Source organism: Ochotona princeps, chromosome 1 (assembly GCF_030435755.1).
Source record: "Ochotona princeps isolate mOchPri1 chromosome 1, mOchPri1.hap1, whole genome shotgun sequence".
Taxonomy (NCBI): Eukaryota; Metazoa; Chordata; class Mammalia; order Lagomorpha; family Ochotonidae; genus Ochotona; species Ochotona princeps.
Genome location: NC_080832.1, coordinates 105,172,025 through 105,195,272, shown reverse-complemented (window position 1 = coordinate 105,195,272; position 23,248 = coordinate 105,172,025). Strand labels below are relative to the sequence as shown.

At 54.1% G+C, this 23,248-nt stretch overlaps 1 protein-coding gene across 1 annotated transcript in view; it reads left to right on the top strand.

Moving 5' to 3' along the window:
- The first annotated feature begins 11,261 nt into the window (after positions 1–11,261).
- Positions 11,262–23,248, top strand: part of TTBK1 (tau tubulin kinase 1) — a 31,260-nt gene continuing 19,273 nt past the window's right edge. Inside the window, exons 1-11 of the mRNA XM_004590388.2 lie at positions 11,262–11,389; positions 15,501–15,648; positions 15,949–16,022; positions 16,233–16,373; positions 17,106–17,210; positions 17,562–17,627; positions 18,061–18,153; positions 18,243–18,368; positions 20,106–20,260; positions 21,971–22,202; positions 22,420–22,595. Of these exons, the coding sequence (XP_004590445.2) occupies positions 11,282–11,389; positions 15,501–15,648; positions 15,949–16,022; positions 16,233–16,373; positions 17,106–17,210; positions 17,562–17,627; positions 18,061–18,153; positions 18,243–18,368; positions 20,106–20,260; positions 21,971–22,202; positions 22,420–22,595 (1,424 nt within the window). The 5' untranslated portion in view covers positions 11,262–11,281. The remainder of the gene's footprint in view (positions 11,390–15,500; positions 15,649–15,948; positions 16,023–16,232; positions 16,374–17,105; positions 17,211–17,561; positions 17,628–18,060; positions 18,154–18,242; positions 18,369–20,105; positions 20,261–21,970; positions 22,203–22,419; positions 22,596–23,248) is intronic.

The window sequence follows — 23,248 nt, the reverse complement described above, 5'->3', positions numbered from 1 at the left end:
CATTGCGGCTACTTCGGGTGTGAACCAGCAGATGGAAGATCTTTCTGTCAAATATCTGCCATTCCAATTAAAAAATCTTTGTTATTTTTTAAAAAGGACAAATGGAACTAAACATTAATATGTACATCTACTTTTTTTTTTACAAAGGAAAATAATATGCTGCAAGAAATATCAGTTACGGTCAACCTTGTTTTACCTGTCTGCTCCATCTCTTTGTTATACTATATTAATGCAAATTCTGGATCATATTGTTTCATTAGTAAGCATTTCATTGTGTATCTAAAAGGCAAGGGTTTTTGAACACTCAATATTGACGTTATATTTTTTTATTTATTTATTTGAAGAGCAGGGTTATAGAGAGGAAAGACAGAGAGATCTTCCTTACGCTAATTCAACTCCCTAAATGGCTGCAATGGCCAGAGCTGGATCAGGCTGATGTCAGCAGCCAAAGCTTTACTTGGGTCTCCTCCATGGGTGGCAGACCCTTGAGCACTTCCATGGCCATCTTCCATTGCTTTTCCTAAGCCTTTATCAGGGAAGCAACTGAAGCATGAAGCGGTGCCCACACAGGATGTTGGCATTACAGTTGGTAGCTTCACCTACGTAGTAGGTTGACAGTATCTTATTGGGTGAATCTGGCTCTGGAAGCAGAGCTTGGACTCAAACCCAGACACTCTGATGTGGATGCAGGCGTCAGCACTGCATCACCACACCAACCCAAAAAATACTTCTTAAACATTTAAATATTTATGTTTTATTATAGTTAATTTACACATGACTGTATTAAAGGAATATTTTAAACAATATTTGGGGCTGGTGTTGCGGCGCAGTGGGCTGAGCTGCCAGTGGCTATGCCAGCATCCTGTATCGAAGTACTGATTCACGTCCTGGCTGCTCCGCTTCCGACGCAGCCTTCTCCCCATGCACCTGGGAAGGCGGCAGAGGATGGCGCAAGTCTGGGGCTCCTGCCACCATGTGGGAGACCCAGATGAAGTGCTTGACTTCTGGATTTATCCTGGCTTCCTAGACCTGACTGTTACAGCCACTTGGGGAGTAAACCAGCAGAAATAAGACTTCCCTCTTTCTCTTTTGCTCCTGCCTTTCAAATGAAAAAAAAATACATAAGTAACTTTTTAAAAAGTACATATTTGGGTTGGTGTTACAGTGGGTTAAGCTGCTTCTTGTGATGCTGGCACCATACGGGTGCCAGCTCAAGTCCTGGCAGCTCTACTTCCAATCCAGCTTCCTGCTAATTCACCTAGGAAAGCTATGGAAGATGGCCTGAGTGCTTGGAGCCCTGCACTCACATGGGAGAGCTGAAAGAAGCTCCTGGCTCCTGGCTTTAGCATGGCCCAGACCTGGCTGCTGCAGCCCAGCCATTTGTGGATTGAACGAGAATTCAGGTCTCCCTCTCTCTCTCTTTCTCTCTCTCTCCTTTTTCTCTCTCTGTGACTCTGCCTTTCAGCTAAACAAAAATTTCCTATTATCTTACAAACATTAAAAAATATTTGCTTCTAAGTTATTTGATTAAATTCAGGATACACACTCCACATATTGTGCTTGGTCGGCATGTTTTTGCAATCTAGCAGTCACATGTCCTCTGCATACCCTATGTTATTCTCTCCCTCCCTGCCCCTGAAGTTCCTGTCGCCTGGGATTTGCTGCCTGTGTCCCTGTGCTGTCATGTAACATGTTCCTTTGTTGTCCATGTTTCCCATGCAATGGGCTTGGATCTAAGGCTTCATCAGAGTCAGCGTCAATTCAAGACAGGATTGGCTCCTAGTGAGGTGTGCACCTCTACCATGCAACACCCAAAGCCTGCACCTTTCTCTCTCTCTCTCTCGACTTTAGGAACCACTGATGGTCAATGTCCACATCTGCTCATTCATTCATTCACAGGACATGCCAATTAAAGTATTTTTTTTAAGACTTATGTATTTACTTGAAAATTCGTTAGAGAGAGGGAGATAATCTTCCATCCACTGGTTCACTCCTCAAAATGGCTACAGCAGCTGGGGCTGGACCAGGCTGAAGCCAAGAGCCAGGAACTCCATTTGGTCAGCCACAAGGGTGCAGGGACCCAAGCATTTGAGCCATCCTCCGCTGCTTTCCCAGGTCCGTTAACAGGGAATCAGATCGGAAGCAAGGCAACCTAGACTCGAGCCAACATGCCACTATGGGATGCTGGCATCACAGACAACAACTCAACTGATTGCTTAATAGTGCTGGTCCTAGCCAAAGTGTATTTATTGCAAAATAAAATCCAGCTGCAGAAAACTCCTAAGACACATGATCATTTTAATATAAACACTTCAGTAGTCATTATCCTTGGGTTTTGATGTGCTCCCTCCAATTACAGCTGCCTGAGCCGCCCCCCCCCCCCCCCCAAGGTAGCTGCTGCCATTTCTTTTACAGTAAAGACAAAAGCGGCACAAATCAACTTCCTCATGTTACTTTATGATTTTATTACTGGGCACTGCGTTCTAACCTTGTTCACATCTACACACTTCCACGTGTGATTTAATTTGCAAGTTGAAGATATATTTATTGAAGCATTCGTTTTGTGCAGGACACCCAGTGGGGATGAAAGGTGCTACAAAAAGGAGCAAAGGAGGAGCCAGCCCTGTGGCTGCTGGCATCCCATGTGGGCACCAGTTTAAGTCCTGGTCGCTCCGCTTCTGATCCAGCTCCCTGCTGATGCATCTGGGAAGGAAGTGGGGGGTGGCCCAGTGCTGGGACCCTGTACCCACACGGGAGGCTCAGTGAAGCTCCTGGCTTCTGACTGCAACCAGACTCAGCCTTGGCCATTGCAGCCATTTAGGGAGTGAACCAGTGGGTGGAGGATCTCCCCCTCTCCCATGGGTCTGCCTTCCATGTAAATAAGTAAATCTATTTTTTTTTTTTTAGGGAATTAAAGAGACTCCGAGGCTTTAGACTGAATTTGACCTTGGGAAGAGTCAGTCTTAGCTCAGGGCTAGGAGGGCTCAGATTAGTGCTACCAGGTAGAGCATCCCCAGGGGGCGGGAATTTGCTATTGAGGGCCCCTCACACTTCCTCTTCAAACTAGTGTCCTTGAATAGAGTTAAAGGTCAATGTCTGAGACAGCTTCCCGAGCTAGATAGACAACTAACACTGGATGACCTGGTGGTGGCTGAGTGCTGAACAGCAGGTGGCACTGGGTGACAGTCCCCGAGAACCAAAACTAGGTGAGCTCCCGGGCTGCCCTTGGCCAGCAGGCGTCCAGGCTGTGGGATGGGGCGTCCCGGGAGGTTAAGGCAGTTGGTCTGCAAGACTGGGGAGAGCAGAGCATTTCCCAGGAGTGTCAGTGAACGGGTCAGCAGGTGCGGAAGAGGAGACCAGCAGAGGTGGGAGGAGAACTGCTGGAAGGTCGTTGTGGAGTCCTCCGGGCGTCCGTTCCCACAGGCCGATGTGAGCACCCCGTGGCCCATGGGACACTGGGTGAGTTAGATCAGAGGGGCTTAGCCTCAGTATGTGTGCGGGACAAACATCAGTCCTAGAGCAGTGACCGCTCTTGTTTTATCCTGCAAAAACATAAAATATAAGCCTCAAGCAGCTCGATTATGAGGTTAAAAAATTAACTACTGCCAAGAACAAAGTTCAGAAACATTTGGTGAAATACAGAAATACCTAGGACTCAACAAAGTGAAACTTACAAGTTTCAACATCCAATAAGAAATTATTAGGTGGGCCTGGCATGTTGACTCAGGAGCCAAATCCTGACCTTGCAAGTGCTGGGATCACACAGGAGTGCCAGTTCATGTCCTGGCTGCTCCACTTCCCATCCAGCTCCCTGCTTGTGGCCTGGGAAAGCAGTGGTGGACGGCCCAAAGCCTTGGGACCCTGCACTCATGTGAGGGACCTGGAAGAAGCTCCTGGCTCCTGTCTTCGGATCGGCTCAGCTCTGTTGTGGCCACTTGGGGAGTGAACAAGCATATGGAATATCTTTTTCTCTCCTTCTCTGGGTAAATCTGATCTGCTTTTTCAATAAAAACGAATCTTTAGAAAAAGAAATTGTTTGGTAAGGGTGGAAAGCAGAAAAGTATGATCAGTGGTAAGAAGAAAATCTATTGGAATATGTGTGTTGGGGGAGAGAGAGAGCAAGTGAGTTAGCTCTTCCATTCTTTGATTCATTCCCTAAATGGCTGCAGCAGCTGGGGTCGGTCCAGGTTCTAACAATGATTCCATTTGTGTAAGAACTTAGAAGACAGGCCAGTGTTGTGATGCAGCAGCTTAAGCCACTATCTATATCCTATGTGGGCACCAGTTCGAGTCTCGGAAGCTCCACTTCATTTTTTTTTAATTTTGTTACATATATTTATTTTTATTGGAAAGGCAAATTTTACAGAGAGAAAAAGGTCTGTTGCTGATTCACATCCCAAGTGGCTGCAAAGGCTGGGTTGAGCCGATCTGAAGCCAGGAGCCAGTAGCCTCTTTCAGGTCTCCCACGTAGGTGCAGGGTCCCAAGGCTGTGGGCCATCATCTACTGCTTTTCCAGGCCACAAGCAGGGAGCTGGATGGGAAATGGGACAGCTGGGATACTAACAGGCACTCATATAGGATCCGGGCACATACAAATATTTAGCCACTGAGCCATCGCATAGGGTCTGGCAGCACCACTTCCACTCTAGCTCCCTGCTAATGGATCTGGGAAACCACTGTAGGATGGCCCAAGATCTTGGGTCTTTGCATCCACATGGGAGAGCTGGAAGAATCTCCTGGCTCCTGACTTCAGTCTGAACCCATTGTTGGCCATTGGAGCTATTTGGGTGTGTATGTAGGGCTGTGTGGGGGGTGTCAGGGAATTAAGCAGCAGTAGGAAGATTCTTTCTCTCCCTTTCTCTCTGTACCTCTGCCTTTCAAATAAAGAAAATCTTTAAAAAGGTAGAATAGGGCCCAGCGTGGTGGCCTACAGACTAAAGTCCTCGACACCTTGAACACACAGAGATCCCATACGGGTGCCAATTCTAATCCTGGCAGCTCCACTTCCCATCCAGCTCCCTGTTTGTGGCCTGGGAAAGTATTCAAGGACGGCCCAAAGCCTTAAGACCCTGTACCCGTGTGGGAGACCAGGAAGAAGCTCCTGGCCCCTGGTTTCAGATCAGCTCAGCTCTAGCCGTCACGGCCACTTGGGGAGTGAATCAGCAGATGGAAGATCTTTCTCTCTATCTCTTCCCTTCTGTAGGTCTGGCTTTTCAAGAAAAATAAATAAATCTTAATAAATAAAAAGTTAGAACAAATTTAAAAAAAACAAATTAAAAAAAAAAAAACTGGCTCCTCTCCAGCTTCTTGCCAGTGCAGACCTTGACACCCACTGGTCATGGCATAAATGACTGGGTCTTTGTCATTCCTGCCAGAGGCCTGGATGGAGAGCCGGGCCCGAGATCCAGGCATCTGGGGGGGATGAGCAGCAAATGGAGATGTGTGTGTGCGCACGCGTGTGCCCAGCTCACTCTTTCTGTCGCTCAGACGATTCACTAAAGGGGCAGAAGCAGTTGTTGCAGTGGCTCTGTCTGAAGGCAGGGCCCTTTGGGACGCTCCCTCTGAGATAGAAATGCATGCGCCAGAGGATGATGAGGCCACACTCAGGTGATCGACTGCCGCTGGGGGAGGGGGGAAATTGCATTCTGATGCTGTCTGTACGGCAGCCCCGGCTGGCCGGACTAATTTTGAAAATGGGTCATCCCTTCTGTTTAAATCTATTTTATTTGTTTTCTTTAAAGGCAGAATAGTAGAGAGAGGGAAGGAGAGCCAGGACTGGGCCTGGCTGAGACCAGGAACCTGGTTAGATCTCCCACGTGGCTGCAGGCGTGGCCCCACCTGGGCCATTCTCTGCTGCTTGCTCAGATGCACGAGTAGCGAGCCACTTGGAAGCAGAGCAGCCAGGACTCTAACTGGTGCTGGAATACTGGGTGTTGGTGTCGCACATGGCAGCCTGACTTGCTGTAGCTCAAGGGCAGCCCCTTCTGAGCAACCCCAAGTTGGGATGAGAGCAACATCAAGCCTGTGTAAGCCCTGGCTGATCATCAGGTGGATGTGGGACGCCTCAGGAAGGGGGTATGACCTTGCTTGGGGTAACTCTCACGGTCAAGGGCGATTTCTGGAGGTATTCCTCTGATCCCTTGGGCAGATGGGGAAGGATTCCCAGATCCCAAGGGTGGATATGGCAGCCTCACCACCAGCTTCCCCAAGCCAGGTGAATAAACGCCAGCTGCCTCATAACCCAGGCCCACCCTCAGCCCCATTGTGTGCTGTTTGCTCTGGCTGCAAGTCTCTCTCACCCTCCACTTTGGCCCCTGTCAAATTCCTACCGATCTTCCATTCCTGGTTAGAGGAACCTTCTCTGGGAAGCATCCTTTGATGATGCAGGGGTCCTTCCAGGGTGGGAAGGGCATGGGTCCTGGAACTAGAGTTGCTAGCTGTGTAGCCAAATGCCAGTGATTTCATCTCTCTCACTCAGCACCACCATGGTAAAGTAGGGCTGACAATAGTATTCTTACCTCGAAGTATAGTTAGGACCACTTGTGATGCCATATCACATATAGGCGCTGGTTGGAGTCCTGGGTGCTTCACTTCCAATCCAGTTCTCTGCTAGTGTGTTTGGGAAAACAGCAGAGGATGGCCCAAGAGCTGGAGCCCCTGCAACCATGTGGGAGACCTGACTTGAGTTCATGGCCCCTGGCTTTGAGCTGGCCCAGCTCCAGCTACTGTGGTCCTTTGGTGAGTAAACCAGCTGATGTAAGATGTCTCTCTCTCTCTGTTATGCTTCCTTTTTTTTTTTCAAGTTGCAGCAAAAAACTTTTATTTCCATTTGGTCTACGGTAAGACAGGGCTCTGGGGGCTGTTAACAAGCTGCCTAATGGCTGGAGGGGGTGGTTAGGCACAAATTGGGATACCAGTTATGCTTCCTTTTAAAGAAAGGAAATGCATGGGGCTGACATAGTGGTGTGCCATGATAATCTTCCACCTGTGGCACCAGCATCCCGTACTGGCACCAGTGCATATTCCAGCTGCTCCACTTCTGATCCAGCTCCTGCTAATGGCCTGGGAAAGCAGTAGAGAATGGTTAGCCCCATGTGTCCTTGAACCCACATGAGATACCAGAAAAAGTTGCTGGCTCCCACCTGTGGCCTTTTGGGGAAAGTAAACCAATGGGTGAAAGATCTCTCTCTCTCTGTGTGTGAATCTGCCTTCCAAGTAAAAACAAATAAATCTTTTAAAAATATATACATCAACAAAAAATCTTTATTAAAAATTTCACAGAACATGGCATGAAAGGTAAGATTATTTAGGTACAAAAGTTTGAAATCTGGACCTAGTGGCTAAAGTCCTTGCCTTGCATGCTCTGGGAACCCATATGGATATTGGTTCGTATCCTGGATGCTTCACTCCCCTTCCAGCTCCCTGCTTGTGGCCTGGGAAGGCAGTTGAGGATGGTCTGGAGCCTTGGGACCCTGCACCACATGGGAGCCCTGGAGGAAGCTCCTGGCTCCTGGCTTCAGATTGGCTCAGCTCTGGCTATTGCAGCTACTTGGGGAGTGAATCAGCAGATGGAGGATCTTTCTGTCTCTCCTCCTTTCTGTAAATCTGACTTTCCAATAATAAATAAATACTCTTTAAAAATTTAAAAATTTATGCAGATAGGAAGTTTTCTCCAAAAAATCATGAAATAGCAAGCATGGATTTCAATATGTATTTTTTTTCCAACAAAATAAACTTCTTTTTGGCTCCATTTCCCACAGCCTTTAAATAGTGCCCTCGGATGTATTAATTTAGAACAGCGTTTGGCAGCCATAAATATTGCTGCTGTTATTATGAGAGCTGTCCAGGATGCGTTTGTTGAAGGCGTGTGGGGGAGCATGGAGGGAGGGAACAACTTGAGAGAGACAAAGTGCAGAGTATCTTCAGAGAATGAGTCGGCTTGCCTGCCAGAAGCGAGAACTGGCCTCACGCATGCACGCTGGGAAGCGTTGTTAATGTCACAGTAAAGAGTGTGCATCTTATTTGGTAAGCAGTCAGAAACAATGGCAGAATTTGTCAAGAGATGGGAGAAAGGGCCAAAAAGAGACGAAGCTCTGGTGTAGTGAGGTGAATACCAGGGAGCCAGGGAAAGGGTGGTAGGTTGCAGCATAAGATGGTTTTAGAAGAGGTGAGTGATGGGGCCGGATGCGAAACTGGGAACAGGTGAGGGCAAACAGGTTTAGAAGTCCATGAACACATGGAGGATGGAGTGGGGAGCCAGGTAACGCTGGTGCAGTGAGGCCAGGAGTACCGGGGACCTGTCGCAGTGGAGAGGCGAAAGGTGTTGGAAACAGGTGAGGTTTATGGGACAGGTAAAGAGTGGTGGATCTGTGCCGGGGGATTGAACTCATTGAAGTAGACACCACTGAGGACCTGTGAGTAGATGGGGGAGCTATCAGGGAGAGCGCACAGGCGGGAGGCACAGGGACGAACGTGATGTCAGAGACAGGGCGGTGATGTCAGAGCCGGGGCGGTGGAGCGGTGATGTCAGGGCTGGTGCTGATGCTGGCGGCGCAGTGCATTGTGGGCAGCTCCCCGCTCTGCCGCCGCCGCTGCCGCCGCCGCCCGAAGAGGATCGGGGCCGGGCCGGGCCGGGATGGTCCCGGTCGGGAGGCCACCACCGCCGCCGCCAGAGGGAGCGGGCAGCCCCGCACTGCGCTGAGCCGCCCCCGCGCCCGCCCCGCCCCGGCCCCGGGGGATGCGCCGCCCCGAGCCGCTGCCTCCGCTGCAGCCGCAGCCGCAGCCGCAGCGGGCACAGAGCAGGTGAGGCGGGGCGGGGCCGGGCGGGCCGGGCCGGGGGCGGGAGGGGGCGCTTGCCGCGAGCTCCGAGGGCCTCCCACCCAGCTCGGCTGCAGGCACACAGCGTGCCCTGGGCTGCGGTTGCCGTCCAAGCAGGACATCGGCCTGCACAGCCTGGGCCTCAGCCCGAGGCCTGGGGCCGCTCCCTGCCCCCAGCATGCTCTCCAGCCGGTCCTCCAGGGATTTTGCTCCTCGTTGCTCCCCAGCAGCGTGCCCTGTCCTGTAGTCTCATCCCACTCTCCTGTCAGACTGGTAGAGGTTATTCCTCTGCCTCCCAATCTCATCTCTCTCCTCCTGTCCCTGCATTCCTCCCACTAGCCTCCTTACCTACTTCCTTCTCTCTGCACTGTGCGGGAATCCCAGCATGGCCCTGTATGGTTCCCTGTCCTTGTGGTTCACCTGTCTCAGTGGTACCTGACCCTACCCTCTGATCCATCACCCCTCATCTCTCCCATTCTCCTCTGCCCCTATCCACACTCCTTTCCACCTGTTCCCAGGACCTCTCACTGGACTCCCACATGCCCACACACACCTGGCACACACCTGGCCAAAGCGATCAGCCTTGCCTTCTCATACCAGGACAAGTCCCCAGTCACTAGCTAGGCAGTCCTGCTGCCTGACACACGTACACACATACACACATGCACATGCATGATTGCATGTACACATCTTTGCGCACATCACTGGCCATACACAGGAGAGATGAGTAAACATTTCTTCTTCAAGTTCTACCTCTCATGCAAGCTCAGGGGCCTGAGGGGCAGTACTGGGGCAGCCAAGTCACTGTGTGCATGCGACCTTCAGGGACACACAGGCGGGCAGGGGAGAGGCCCGGGTCTGCCCTTTTCCCTCTTGTCCGTTCCCTTTAGGTTCACCCGTCTAGGCATAGACGCAGTACACTACTTTACCTCGTCAACCCACAGATCGCACCATCCTGCGGTGGTCACCTGGTTAATTTTCAAGACCCCCCGCCCTCACAGGGGCAATTGTTTCTTGAGCTTGTGGTTTTGGTCCCCAACCCCCCCCACCGCTCTCCCCTCTGCTGCTGTCCTGTTGCTCACAGCCCACAGCAGTAGGAGTGATGCGGATTCCACCTTGTCAGAGACCAAGTGGCAGGTGTCGCGCCCTGAGGACTGCTCTGCCCCTCATGTCCCTCTGACACCCTGTGACCTGGGCAAAGTTGCTTCACATCCCCTCTCCCTGCCCATCTCAGGACGCCTCCACCCTGGAGCACCCCCTCCCCAGAAATTTCTCTTCTCCCAAGATAGGACAAGTTTAGGTAGTTCCCACCCCATTAATGGGTGTCTTGAGCCACTTGGCTCCTCTCCTTCCCTCTCTTCCTTCCCTAGCCTCAGTCCTAAGTTCCCCCATGCCCTGTTTTTCTTTTCTGACTGGGACCCTCCAGAGTCACTGTGCTGGCACAGTGTTGTGTGAATAAAAAAAAGTGTTGGGGAAGCATCCAGGTTCCCCAAAGCTGTGTTGGGTTGGTTAGCAAAAAGCTCAGAGTCGTTTCCTGTTGCACCTGCCAAACACACACACACACTCCAGCCCTCATAGGCTCACGGCCACAGGCATAAAGACACACACTTACCCTGGGAGATGCATGCACAGGTGTACACACACACATGCGCACATTGCAACATGTGCCTCACCACTGGGGAAACGCCCACTTCTGTCTCTCCCAGGGGCACCAGAGCTGTGCCCCTTGCTGGTCCCTGAACTCTCACCCCGAGCCCACCTGAGGCTGCCGCTCCCTGCCTTCTAATGGGCTTCTCCTACTTCCCTGCTCTCCCAGTTCAGCAAGGCCACAGGGCTCCGGTCTCCAGAGAGCCACCGCCTCCTCCTCCCTGGGCACTGGCCTCAGGGGATGAAGTGTCTCCTCTCCCTTTTCTTTTCCCCTAGTGCCTAATCAGGTCACTCTGCCGTGGCTCTCTCCTGGGTCACCTCAGGCTCAGCAGGTCCTGCCTTGTCTCAGAGCCTGTGATGCACAGCTGCACGGGCATCCTGGGGGCCCAGGGAAGATGTGGGAGCCGTGGAGCCCAGGTCATGCGACTGGTCCTTAATGGCGCAGGCTTCCTTGACCCTGACAAGGTCCCAGTCCAGAATGTCCTCCTGGTCTGTGAATTCTCCCCACTTTCATTGGCTAGCAGTGGTCTCAAGCCAATGTTCTCCCCACAGCCTGAGCAACCACTGTTCCCTGCCCTTTTCTGTCAGCACGTGGGCCCCATTGCTGATTTCACAGGGCCAGTTTGTACCTCCAGCCAGCAATCCTTGGAGCACCTACCCAGGGGGCCCAGGGAGGATGCTGACCGGCAGAGTGCAGCTGGCAGCCTCTGCACCTGCCAGGTGCGGCAAGGTCCCCACTTACGGTCCCTCACTGCTCCCCCAGGTAGATGGCCCCCCCAAGGCAGACCCTGCGGACACCCCTCCGTCAGGCTGGCGGATGCAGTGCCTAGCGGCTGCCCTTAAGGACGAAACCAACATGAGTGGGGGAGGGGAGCAGGCCGACATCCTGCCGGCCAACTTCCCGGTCAAGGATCGCTGGAAGGTGGTGAGTGGGGCTGGAGGCGGAGGCGTTGGGAAGGGGGTGGGGGCAGGTGGGAGAGGGGTCGACCTAAAGACCGGTGCCCTCGGTGACTCTACTTAAGGTGTGGGGGGTTGCCCGGGACTCATTTGCAAAGTGCTTGCCGGGACTCATTTGCAAAGTGCTTGCAGGTCATCATCTTTGCCTACACATGTGGACAGTCACTCCCTCCCAACACCCTCTCTCCAACTCCGCCCTCGCTCATCCTCTCCCCGCTAGGTCACGTTGGTCGGGGCCCAGCCTGGAACAACTCCTGGTTGGATGTCTGGGCCGGAGCTGCAGAGCTCAGTGTGGGGAGGAGGGAGGGAGAGGTGGGGGAGGGGGCTCGCTCTCCCTCTGCCCGGACCTTGAAGAAGGACAGTGAATGAGCTCGTGTCCCTCCGCTTCGGCAGAGGACGCCGAGGCTTGTGTGTGGGGAAAGAGGCCCTGCGGGCGGCAGCCGCACTCCATCTTCTCCATGCACCCTCCTCCCCTCCCTGGTTTCTGCGGCAGGTGCAACATGCCGAGACTCCATCTCCCAGCGTGCCCTTCTCCTCCAGCCCGGGACTTTAGGCTGCTCCGCTTGCTGGGAGTTGTAGTCCGAGATTCCCCGAGGGAGGGGGGCTGAAAGGGAGGGGGCGCGCGGGGGTCGAGATTGGCATCGTCTGGCGAGTAGGGCCTCTTGGATCGGATCCTCGCTTCCATTTCTGATAAGAATGCGCTGCTGTCCTCTTATCAGTGTGGGGGCAGGATGGCGTGGGGTGGCAGTGTGGGGAGAAGCAGCACGTGAGCCTATGGGTCTGCCCCGGGAAGAAGGGAGAAGAGCCGAGGTCAGGTTTACTCTGCGCGTGTGTGTGTGCGTGTGCGTGTGCATGTGCGTATGTGTGTGTGTTGGCGCCTGAGCGCCCGCCCGAGGACTGTGGCTCGGGATGGGGGGTGGAGATGGTTTGCCAGGGGTGCGGGACTGGGGAGGAGGGTGGAGCCTGAGTGCGGGCGGGTATCCATGGCAACAGCCTCCGGGCCGCCACACAGGTCCCATAGAGGTACAGAGAGGCCAAGGTGGTGGCGTTTTCAGGGATGTCTTCTGGGGACCTCCAGGAGAGCAATATGGTGAGAGGGGGGACCCTATGGATGAGAAAGGGGTTGTGTGGGTGCTAGAAGGGGACTTCCAGAGAGACAGTGTCTTGTCATCCTGGAGAAGTTGGGGCAGGAGCTAGGGTGATAGTAAAGGAAGGGGCAGGAGGGTCTGGAACTTTCCTGTACTTGGGGGAGTTGGCAGTGGAAGATGCACTGGGCAGAAATGGTCAACAGTAGCTTGGGGTGGACAGGTAGTGGGGCCAGGACCCCTACCTTTCTCCTTAGACATTTGCTGGGCTAGGGAAGATGGAGGGAGTGTGCCATCTTATGCCAGGGAGGCAGGGCTTGGAGACCAAGAACAGACTTCCTGATCTGGCCTGTGGCTGGGAGGAAATGGGGCTCCAGGACCCCAGGCAGAGAGAGAATAGTTAGCGACAGGAACACACAGCCTTGGTTTTGAGCAGTCACTGTCACCATGCCTGCACACAGCGTCACCTCAGCCATCTGTGGCATCAGATCCTGATATCATAGGTGTGGGAACTGAGGCTCAGGGTTAGGCTGTGGGCAGGGGGACCAGGTCTCCCTGGCTAGGCATTTGCACTGTCACCCGGGGCATCAGAGCTGGGCCCAGAGTCCAGGCACCTTTCTGCCCTTCCAACTTGAGGAAGACCTTCAGCAGGGTTTAGGACTGTGAAAGAACTTAGGAGAGGGGGAGGAATAGGGTCTGGAATGGGAGATGGAGAGTGTGCTCCCATTCCTGGACCCTGGACTAGGTCTGCGCCTTCCTCAGCAGTCAGAGCAATGCTTTCCAGAAAAGTTTCCACTTCAACCTCAAAGTTGATTTTTCCCCTTCTTATTTTCTTCTGTGTTTTAATTGGGTTGCATCTCTTAATTTTTATTTCTTTCTTGATATTTCTAAAAAGATATGATTTGGTAGAGAAACAGAGATCTTGCATTTACTGGGTCACTTCCCAAATGCTGGCAACAACTGGGGCTGCTCCAGGCTAGAAGGAGCTGGGAATTCCATCTCCCACGTGGCTGGCAGGGAGCCAAGTCTTTGAGCCACCACCTGCTGTCTTCCAGGGTGTGCACCAGCAGAAAGCTGGAACCACAGGCCCGGTGCGGTGGCCTAGCGGCTAAAGTCCTCACCTTGAAAGCACCGGGATCCCATATGGGCGCCGGTTCTAATCCTGGCAGCTCCACTTCCCATCCAGCTCCCTGCTTGTGGCCTGGGAAGGCAGTCAAGGACGGCCCGAAGCCTTGGGACCCTGCACCCGTGTGTGGGACACCCAGAAGAAGCTCCTGTCTTCGGATCGGCGTAGCACCGGCCATTGTGGTTACTTGGGGAGTGAATCATTGGACAGAAGATCCTCCTCTCTGTAAAAATCTGACTTTGCAATAAAAATAAATACATAATTTTAAAAAGAAAGCTGGAGCCAGAAGCGAGTCATAACTCAAACCCAGGCTTTCTCATGTGGGACACACCTGTCTTATGCCAAACACCAGCTCCACTCCCTTCTGATTTTTAAAGAACTATTTTTAAAATTTATTTGTATTGGAAAGGCAGATTTGCCCCTCCAGTCCCCTCACCCCCACGTGTCCTGAGTCTCTCTTCCTGGGCATGTTCTAAGTAGAAAGCTGCTATGATTTCTCTCTGTATTCCTCTTTGCTGGACACAAGAACCCCCCTCTTCCCCTAGTGCCCACCTAGCTGTCTGCTTCCCTTCCTTCTTCTGTCTTTCTGGAGTGGGAACCTGCTGGGAAGCTGCGGTCCTTTAGCTCCACCACTGATCTTGGCTCAGGTGCTGAGAGAGCGGAAGGGGAGGGTTGCAAGATAGACACAGCCGGCGGGCAGCGCACAAGTCCACTTGCTGGCAGGTAGATCTAGGCCATCAGAAACTCAGGGTGAGGGTGCAGGTGGGCTCTGGGAGATTCTCAGAATAAGGAGGCCAGCCCTGAAGGGGCTATGGAGAAGCCGAAACCGAGATGAGTCATTGCTGACAACTTGGCCTCTCCTCAGCACCTCTTCCCTGCTCCCCTACCACTTGCCAGCAGACCCCCTGCCTGCTCCTCCTCCCCTGAACTCAGCATTGTGCCTCTCTTGTCCTCAAAGAGCTCGGCCATGCGTCCCGAGGACCAAGGACTGTGCCTGAGGTTACATCACTGCTTCATTCTTCTCCAAAACCCCTCCCACCACCCCTGTCCGCAAGTGGGAGAGTCTTGGCACGATCTGGGGCAGCACGGGCACAGGCACCTAGCCAGCCACGTGACCCTCAGCAGTGGGCATGGCTGGGACACCCATGGCCCAGTCCCTCTCCGGAATAGCTTCTCCCTCCACTGATACCCCAACATGTGCTGGCTGCCACGGGGGGAGCAGTCTGGGAGGCCCTAGAGCTGGTTTTCCTTCTGGATGGGGGTTGTTCAGTCTAGGTGGGAGGGGTAAGGGAAGGGATAGGAGAGTATATATTGTTCTTCTAGAGAAGAAAATGCCCAGGGTGGTCCATTAGGCTCTTTATAATCCAGTATAGGCCTGTCCCCTTGTCTGTATGGAGTCACCCGTCTCTGCTGTCTGCTCTGGCCAAGCATGTGTGTATGCGGTTGTGCAGTCACATGTGTACATATATGTGTGTGCATGTGTGTATGTATGTGTGTGTGCGTGTGTGTGTGCATGCAGGTGATGGAAACCTGAGGGCTGAGCTCTGTCCCAGGCACTAGGAGAGGAATTTGGGGCACTGATGCTGGGGGTGAGGCAAGGGAAAGAGGCCTGTTTACAGTCATCTACCCTGACTGCACCCCATCTTGCTGCTCTCAGAAGCTAAACAGGGTGGAGCCTGGTTAGAGCCTGGTTAGTACTTGGATGGGAAGAAAGAAGGCCTGGATTCACACACACACACACACACACACACACACACACACACACACCCCGGCTCTGGGCCCCTGAAGGAAGAACCTCAACTGCTGGCTGGGCTCAGGAACTGTCCAGCATGATCCCTGAGGAGCCCCCCTCTCCTTCATCCCTGTAGCTGAAAAAGATCGGGGGCGGCGGCTTTGGTGAGATCTATGAGGCCATGGACCTGCTGACCAGGGAGAATGTGGCCCTCAAGGTGGAGTCAGCCCAGCAGCCCAAGCAGGTCCTCAAGATGGAGGTGGCTGTGCTCAAAAAGCTGCAAGGTGTGGGCCTGGGTTGGACCGGGCAGGTGTGGGGTGAGGGAGGGATGCTGCAGCCAGGCGCTCAGAGCCATGCTGAGACAGGTAGCAGGGGAAGAGGTGGAGTACAGTGGATGGAAGAGATAATAGAGCAGGTACTGGGTTGGAAATGAGGGAGCCAGAGTCTAACAGACATGATGGGGCCAAGGGCAGGAGAAAGTGATGGGAGAGGCACCCTGGGGTCCAGGGCTGGGGTGGGCCAGGGATCAAGGAGCCCTCATATTAGGTTTGGAGTTGGGAAACCCCCCTCTCTGTGCCTCTCAGGGAAGGACCACGTGTGCCGGTTTATCGGCTGTGGGAGGAACGAGAAATTCAACTATGTAGTGATGCAGCTTCAGGTGAGCCCCCCGGCCCACACGCCTTCCCTCTCTCCCTGCAGGTCAGAGGAGGTGGAGACTGGTTGCTGGGCCAGTGGAGGGTGGGCACGGACATTCAGGGAAGGGGTTGGGAAGAGTCTCTCGGGGGAGGAGGAGGCTAGGATGGCAGCTGAAGCTGGTCTGTGGCCCCATCCTCCTGTCTGCCCTCCCTACCCTGCCCTCCATCTCCAGGGCCGGAACCTGGCTGATCTGCGCAGAAGCCAGCCCCGAGGCACTTTCACGCTGAGCACCACATTGCGCCTGGGCAAGCAGATCCTGGAGTCCATTGAGGCCATCCACTCGGTGGGCTTCCTGCACCGGGACATCAAGCCGGTGAGCCCCCCCTCACCCCCAGACTCCACTCCCCGACACTCAGCTTTGCCATCTGGAACTCCTCCTGCTCTCACCTTGAGCTCCCTCTCCTCCTCTTCCTTCAGCTTCCAGGGAGCACACACCCCTGCTGCCCCATGACCATGGCCATGTCCTCACATCTGTCCCACTCTTCCCTTCTTTGTCTCTGACCCCCCAGTGGCCTGTGAACACAGAAAGGGCAGGAGCTGGGGGAGGACTGCAAGGTTCAGGGAGTGGAGGGCTTGAAAGGGAACTCCCAAGGAGCTGATTTTGGTGACCTCTTGGATCTTGATGCTGGGAGAAAAACTCCCTGCCTTCAGGGATCAGAAAAGTGTCCCTATGTCATACAGCAGTTCTGTGCCCTGTGGCCAGATAGCTACCCTAGACCCTGTCACCAGGCCGAGGGTTTAGAGCTGTGCTGGTCCAGGTTCACGACCTGGCCGTCTTACCCTCTCTTGCTGTTCAATCTTAGAAAAGCCCCTTCTTGCCTATGATCTTCAGTTTTCCCATCACTAAAGGGACAGGCCTGTAGGCAGCCCTCAGATAAGGGACGGTGCCCACTACACATGCACACACACACATGCAGTCACACGTGTGGGGTTTTCTTGTGTGTGACTGCGTGCCCCCAGCCCTGTCTTGGCAGCCCTCATGGTGGGTTGGGGAGTTGGAGCCCCCAGTGCTGGCTCATGGCTGCCCTTTCTTTCTTGCTGGCAGTCGAACTTCGCTATGGGCAGGCTGCCCTCCACCTACAGGAAGTGCTACATGCTGGACTTCGGGCTGGCCCGTCAGTACACCAACACCACTGGAGACGTCCGACCCGTGAGTGCTACCACATCCTGGGGACCTAGGACAGTGGTGGACTCCCCTACTGCCACCCCAGCCCCACCCCAGCCTGGTGATTGGTGTCTGTTGTCCCCCAACTGAGGCATGCACACCAAGCGTGGTCTCTCTCAGGGAGATGCCACAGCCATGGCCAGCAAGCTGTGCACTAGAGGCAAGTGTGGGATGGACAAGTCACAGGGTAGATCTTGAGTCTGCTCTTAGCCAGGCCACCTTACAGGGCAAGGGGGATGAAAGGAAAAGGAGCCAGGGACAAGACAGGGCTGAGCTAGGCATACTAGTGGCCAAGATGGAGGGGTGAGCCTCTCATTGGTGGTCTCCTCTCTGCAGCCTCGGAACGTGGCCGGGTTTCGTGGGACTGTCCGTTACGCCTCAGTCAATGCCCACAAGAACCGGGTGAGTGGCAGGTGTGGGCTGAGGCGGTGGCCATGGGAGTGAGGTCAGAATGGAGTGTATTGCTGGAGCAGGGGGCAGGCTGGTATTAAGGAGGGGAAAGGTGAATGGGGCAGGGACAGGAATCTGCCAGCTGGGTTGAGACAAGGTGACCCTGCTGACATCCTGAATGCCCATTCTCTTTCTCCTTTTCTTCTGGGACATTTGTCCTTTTGGTTCCCACTGTGGAGGAGGAGGGGGTGACACAGGGCAGGCAGCCATGTCAACTTGTGGGTTTGTGTGTGTGCTGACGGGCCGGGGACAGAGACCCCAGCTCCGTCATCTGCAGGAGGTCTGGGTGTCAAGCCTCCCTGATTAGTGTCCCTGGAGAGACGTGTAGCCATCCACGCCCAAGGGAGGTCATGAGAGCCATGGGTGACTCGCTGCCCGCCCCCAGGAGATGGGCCGCCACGATGACCTGTGGTCCCTCTTCTACATGCTGGTGGAGTTCGCAGTGGGCCAGCTGCCCTGGAGGAAGATCAAGGACAAAGTGAGCCCCGGGTGCGTGGGGCTGGAGAGGGCGGAGGGGTCCGGCATGGGGGCAGCCGGGCTGCAGCTCCCTCGCCCCATTGCCTGCAGGAGCAGGTGGGGATGATCAAGGAGAAGTATGAGCATCGCATGCTGCTGAAGCACATGCCCTCAGAGTTTCACCTCTTCCTGGACCACATCGCCAGCCTCGACTACTTCACCAAGCCTGACTACCAGGTGTGAGCCGCCGCACTCCCTCTGCCCCCCAGCTCCTCCCCTGCCCTAGATGGTGCTTGACCTGAGCATCTGCTCCAGCCCCACCCCAATCTTCTGCCTGCTCTGTGCTCATATCCACAGCAGTCCCAGCTGGAGCTGGCCCTAGCCACATGTTAACTCACTCATGCTTGGCAGCCAACCTCTGTGCACCTCGCATGTTGCTATGCCGGCAGTTGACCCCCTAAACCTGCAGGAGCCTCAGCGGGTTTTGGAGGGGTTATTTGGGAATCAGAGCAGGGGTGGCTTCAAGTACAAGCACTTGGATGTCACTGAGCAGAGGGGTGCAGGCTGCTCACCGTGATGGTGTGTACCCACACAGGCCTGCCAGGCATGACCTACATACCCATAGGCTACACACAGCAGATTAGATGGAGTGTGGAGAAAAGGATGTGATGGAGAGGTGGGATCAATACGAAGGATTGAGGCTGCTGTTGGGTGACACGCCCAGCTTTGCAGGCAACACTTTTGTCATTTTTCTTTTTTTTTAATTGTATTTTTATTTTAAAAGGCACAGTTAGAGAGAGAGAGAGAGAGAGAGAGAGAGAGAGAGAGAGAGATATCTCACCTGCCAGAGCTGGGCTGATCTGTAGCCAGGAGCCAGGAGCTTCTTTTTGGATCTCCCATCTGGGTACAGGGGTACAAGGACTTGGACTATCTTATGCTTTCCCAGGCATTTTAGCAGGGAGCTGGATTGGAAGTGGAGTGGCTGGGACTTGAACCGGTGCCCATATGATATACCTAGCACTGTAGGTTGAGGCTTAACCTACTGTGTTACAAGACTGGCCCCATTCTTTTTTTAATAAGCAGAAGGCATGGACTCACAAGTAATGAGGGCAGCATAGTATCCTATGCAAGCCAGTGACCTCAACACGAGTGGTCACCACCTGGCATTCTCTGTGTATTGGACCACATTGGAATGGCTATGGTTTCTTCCCAAGGTGACAAAAATGATCCAGCCACACCAGAATCTTAGAGAACCGCAGTCATGTGTGCTGCCTGGCGTAGCCAAAACAGCCAAGCAGCTCCCACGTCCCAACCCAGTGCTCTTTGATTGCATTCCAGGCAGGCATGAGGAGCACACAGTGGGCACTCAATCCAGGGGTTGCTGTCAAGAGCACCCGTTGAGTGTCCCAAAGCAGGTCAAGCCGGAAATGACCTGGTGTGGGGACTTTGGTGCGGGGTGGGGTAGGGCGCTTACAGCTGCTTAGTAGCCCCTGTCTGTCCTCATGACCCCTGTCACTGGCAGAAGTGGCCCCAGCTCTTGGCTCAGGCCAGGTGGGTCCTTGGGGCTGCAGCTGGATTGTGTGCAGGCTGCTGTGGTCACAGGGCTGCAGGTTGCTGTTGAATTCACAGCAGTGTTCTGAGCCCAGGACCCAAAGAGGGAGGGAAGAAGGACAGATGCATGGGCAGGGTGGGGAGCCCCCTTGAAGGGAGGCAGCCAGTGCAGAGTGGGGATGGTGGCAAGCAGGGGAGATGGGGCCCCCCTGGAGTGCAATGCCAGATGATTTTGCTTGCATGCTGATTTGCATAATATGTGCATGTTTTCGTTTCAAACCCTTGTGCCTTTCTTCCCTCCATGCCTGCTCTAGACTGCTCCCTGCCCCGAGAAATCCCTGTCTTCCCCCTCTCTGTCATCCTGTCCTTCTGGCTGGCCCCTGGGGTCACCTGTCTGTCCTCCCACCACCCCGCCCCCTGCAGTTGATCATGTCAGTGTTTGAGAACAGCATGAAGGAGCGCGGCATCGCCGAGAACGAGGCCTTCGACTGGGAGAAGGCGGGCACTGACGCCCTGCTCTCCACCAGCACCTCCACCCCACCCCAGCAGAACACCCGGCAGACAGCGGCCATGTTTGGGTGAGTCTTGGCGGGGGCAGGGGCAGGCAGCTGGTAACCCCCTGCCTGGAGTTGTTCTGGCTCTCCTTGGCTACACCAGGCTGTGTTTCCGACACTTGGTGCTTGTTCCACAGTGGAGTTTTAGAACTCAGGGCGACTGCACCATAGACACACCTATTCTTCTTATTTTTGCTTTGTTTTTAAAGATTTTTTTTTTTAATTGAAAAGTCCTATATACAGAGAGGAGGAAAGACAGAGAGAAAGATATTTGATCCACTGATTCACTCCCCAGGTGGCCACAAGGGCCAGAGCTGAGCCATCTGAACCCGGAAATTCTGGTTTCCCACTGGGGTGCAGGGTCCCAAGGCTTTGGGCCGTCCTCAACTGCTTTCCCAGGTCACAAGCAGGGAGCTGGATGGGAAGTGGGGCTGCTTGGATTAGAATCAGCGCCCATATGGGATTCCAGTGCATGCAAGGCAAGGACTTTAGTCTCTAGGTTACTACGCTGGGCCCAGGCACCCCCATTCTAAGTAGTGTCATACAGAGAAGTTTCCAGTCTCGGTGAGACCAAAGCGACGTGAGTACCTGAGTCCACAGCTGTTGTTGTTGTGCTTGTCACTTAGGTCCAGGGATGGACTGAGAATGCTTAGAGACCCTGCTAACCAAGTGCTCTCAGGTGATGGATGATTTTTGAACCGGAGGTGGCCTGAGGAGGGGCTGGAATGAGTAAGCCAGGGAGAGAAGTGGGCAGGGTCTCCAGGACACACTTTTTAAAAAAAGATTTATTTTATTTTTATTGGAAGGGCAGATTTGCAGAGAAAAAGATCTTCCATCTGCTGGTTCACTCCCCAAATGACTACAATGGCCAGAGCTGAGCCAGTCCTAAACTAGGAGTCAGGAGCTTCTTCCAGGTCTCCCATGCCAAGTGCAGGGTCCCAAGGTTTGGGGCCATCCTCTGCCACTTTCCCAGGGCATACTCAGGGAGTTGGATGGGAAGTGGAGCAGCTGGGACATGAACCGGCACCCATATGGGATCTTGGCACTGCAGACTAAGGATCAGAATGTTGAGCCACCCTGTTAGCCATAGCATGTTTTTTAAAATTAATTTTTAAAAAAGAGTTACATAAGGAGAAGGAAATGACACAGATCTTCATCTGCTGGTTCACTCCTCAAATATCCACAACAGCTGGACCAGGCTGAGGCCAGGAGCCCAGTATTCCCTCCAGGGTTGGACCAACTTGCACTGCTTTTCCAGGCATATTAGCAGGGAAGTAGAGTGGAAGTGGAACAACTGGGACTTGAACCTGCCATGAAACCAGCAGGTTGGTTTTGGAGGTAGCAGCTTAGACACTGGTCCCTGGAGGATGCATTTCATTGAAAGATTCCACAAGACTTGACATCACATGGTGGCACCTGGCATTTGCTTAGACAGTTCCAAAGCTGTCTAGAAAGAAGCCAGGCTGTGAGCACCAGTGGAAACCTCACGGGGCCTTGAAGCCCAGCAGGAATTCCTGAGGAGCTAGAGCTGCCTGAGCGCTGGGCCCAGGGTAGCCTCATGACCTCATGACAGGAGGTTCCGTCGGTTGCCAAGGCTTTGAGATCCCAACCCTGCCAGGGCTGCCTCTGTGCCCACTCCTGTCAGGGGTCCCCAGCACAGACCACGGCAGCTGTATTAGGAGAAGAGAGCGCTTCTCTGTCAACGTTGCACACACCACCTCCTGGCCTCTGCAGGGTGGTCAACGTGACACCAGTGCCCGGGGACCTGCTGCGGGAGAACACGGAAGACGTGCTGCAGGGCGAGCACCTGAGTGACCAGGAGAATGCACCCCCAATCCTGCCAGGGAGGCCCCCCGAAGGGCTAGGTCCCAGTCCCCACCTCATCCCCCACCCTGGGTGTCTGGAGGCTGAAGTCTGGGAGGAGACGGACGTGAACCGAAACAAACTTCGGATCAACATTGGCAAAGTAATAAAGGCGCCCCCATACCTCATTCTTGGGCCCTACCCACTTCCCCCTGGTGGGGGGCACTCCCTGCTGTCTGCCTGCCTGGGCTTTGGGTCTCCCCTAGCACCTCGGCCTCATTACTACATCATCATCATCATCACCATCATTATCATCATCATCATCACTGCACCCTCCTCATTGCCACTGTGTCAGCTCACAAGGCTCCTCTCTCCCGCAGACCCCCTGTGTGGAGGAGGAGCAGAGCCGAGGTGTGGGGGTCCCCAGCTCCCCTGTGCGTGTCCCCCCGGATTCCCCAACTACCCCAGTCCGCTCTCTGCGCTATCGGAGGGTCACCAGCCCAGAGTCAGAGCGGCTGTCTACTGCTGATGGGCGGGTGGAGCTGCACGAAAGGAGGTGGGTCTGGGGATGGGTGGGGCCATGGCCTGTTGGTCCCCTCCCCCTCCACTTGACCAGGCTGAAGGCAAGGCAAGGTGGGAGGTGACAATGTGGGGAGAAGGGAATGCTCCACCTGGAACCATGTTTAATGGGCGTCCATGACCTAGAGGGAGAGAGAGAATCCAGAGTCCCCATGCATGCTGGAAAGGGTCAGGGCTGGACAAGGTGTGGGAAGGTACAAGCTGGAGGAGTGGAGAGCTGGGGTCCTGGGGACCACAGTTGAGTATGAGTCAGGCCATCACTGAAGTTACCCTGCTCCCTGGAGTAGCCAGTCCCTGCCTGGTGGCTAGGATCACTCCAGGAGAGGGGCTGTGTATGTTCAAGATGCTGAGCAGACAGCTGATCTGAGTCATGTCAGGTACTCAGGTGCCCCAAAGCACACCCGGGAGACAAATAACACCCACAGGCTGGGATACTCTCTGTGATGGGGAGGGGCCTGGACAGGAAGCTGTCTTGTGGCAGATGGCACCTGGAGCAGGGTCTAACAGCTGGGGCGGAGGAGATGGGCAGTGTGGGCTATGAGGGTAGGGATCAGGTGGAAAGTGATTGAATGAGAGCTGAATCTGGCTAGGAGGGCAGGAGACTGAGCCCCTGGAGGTTTTTAGGCCAGA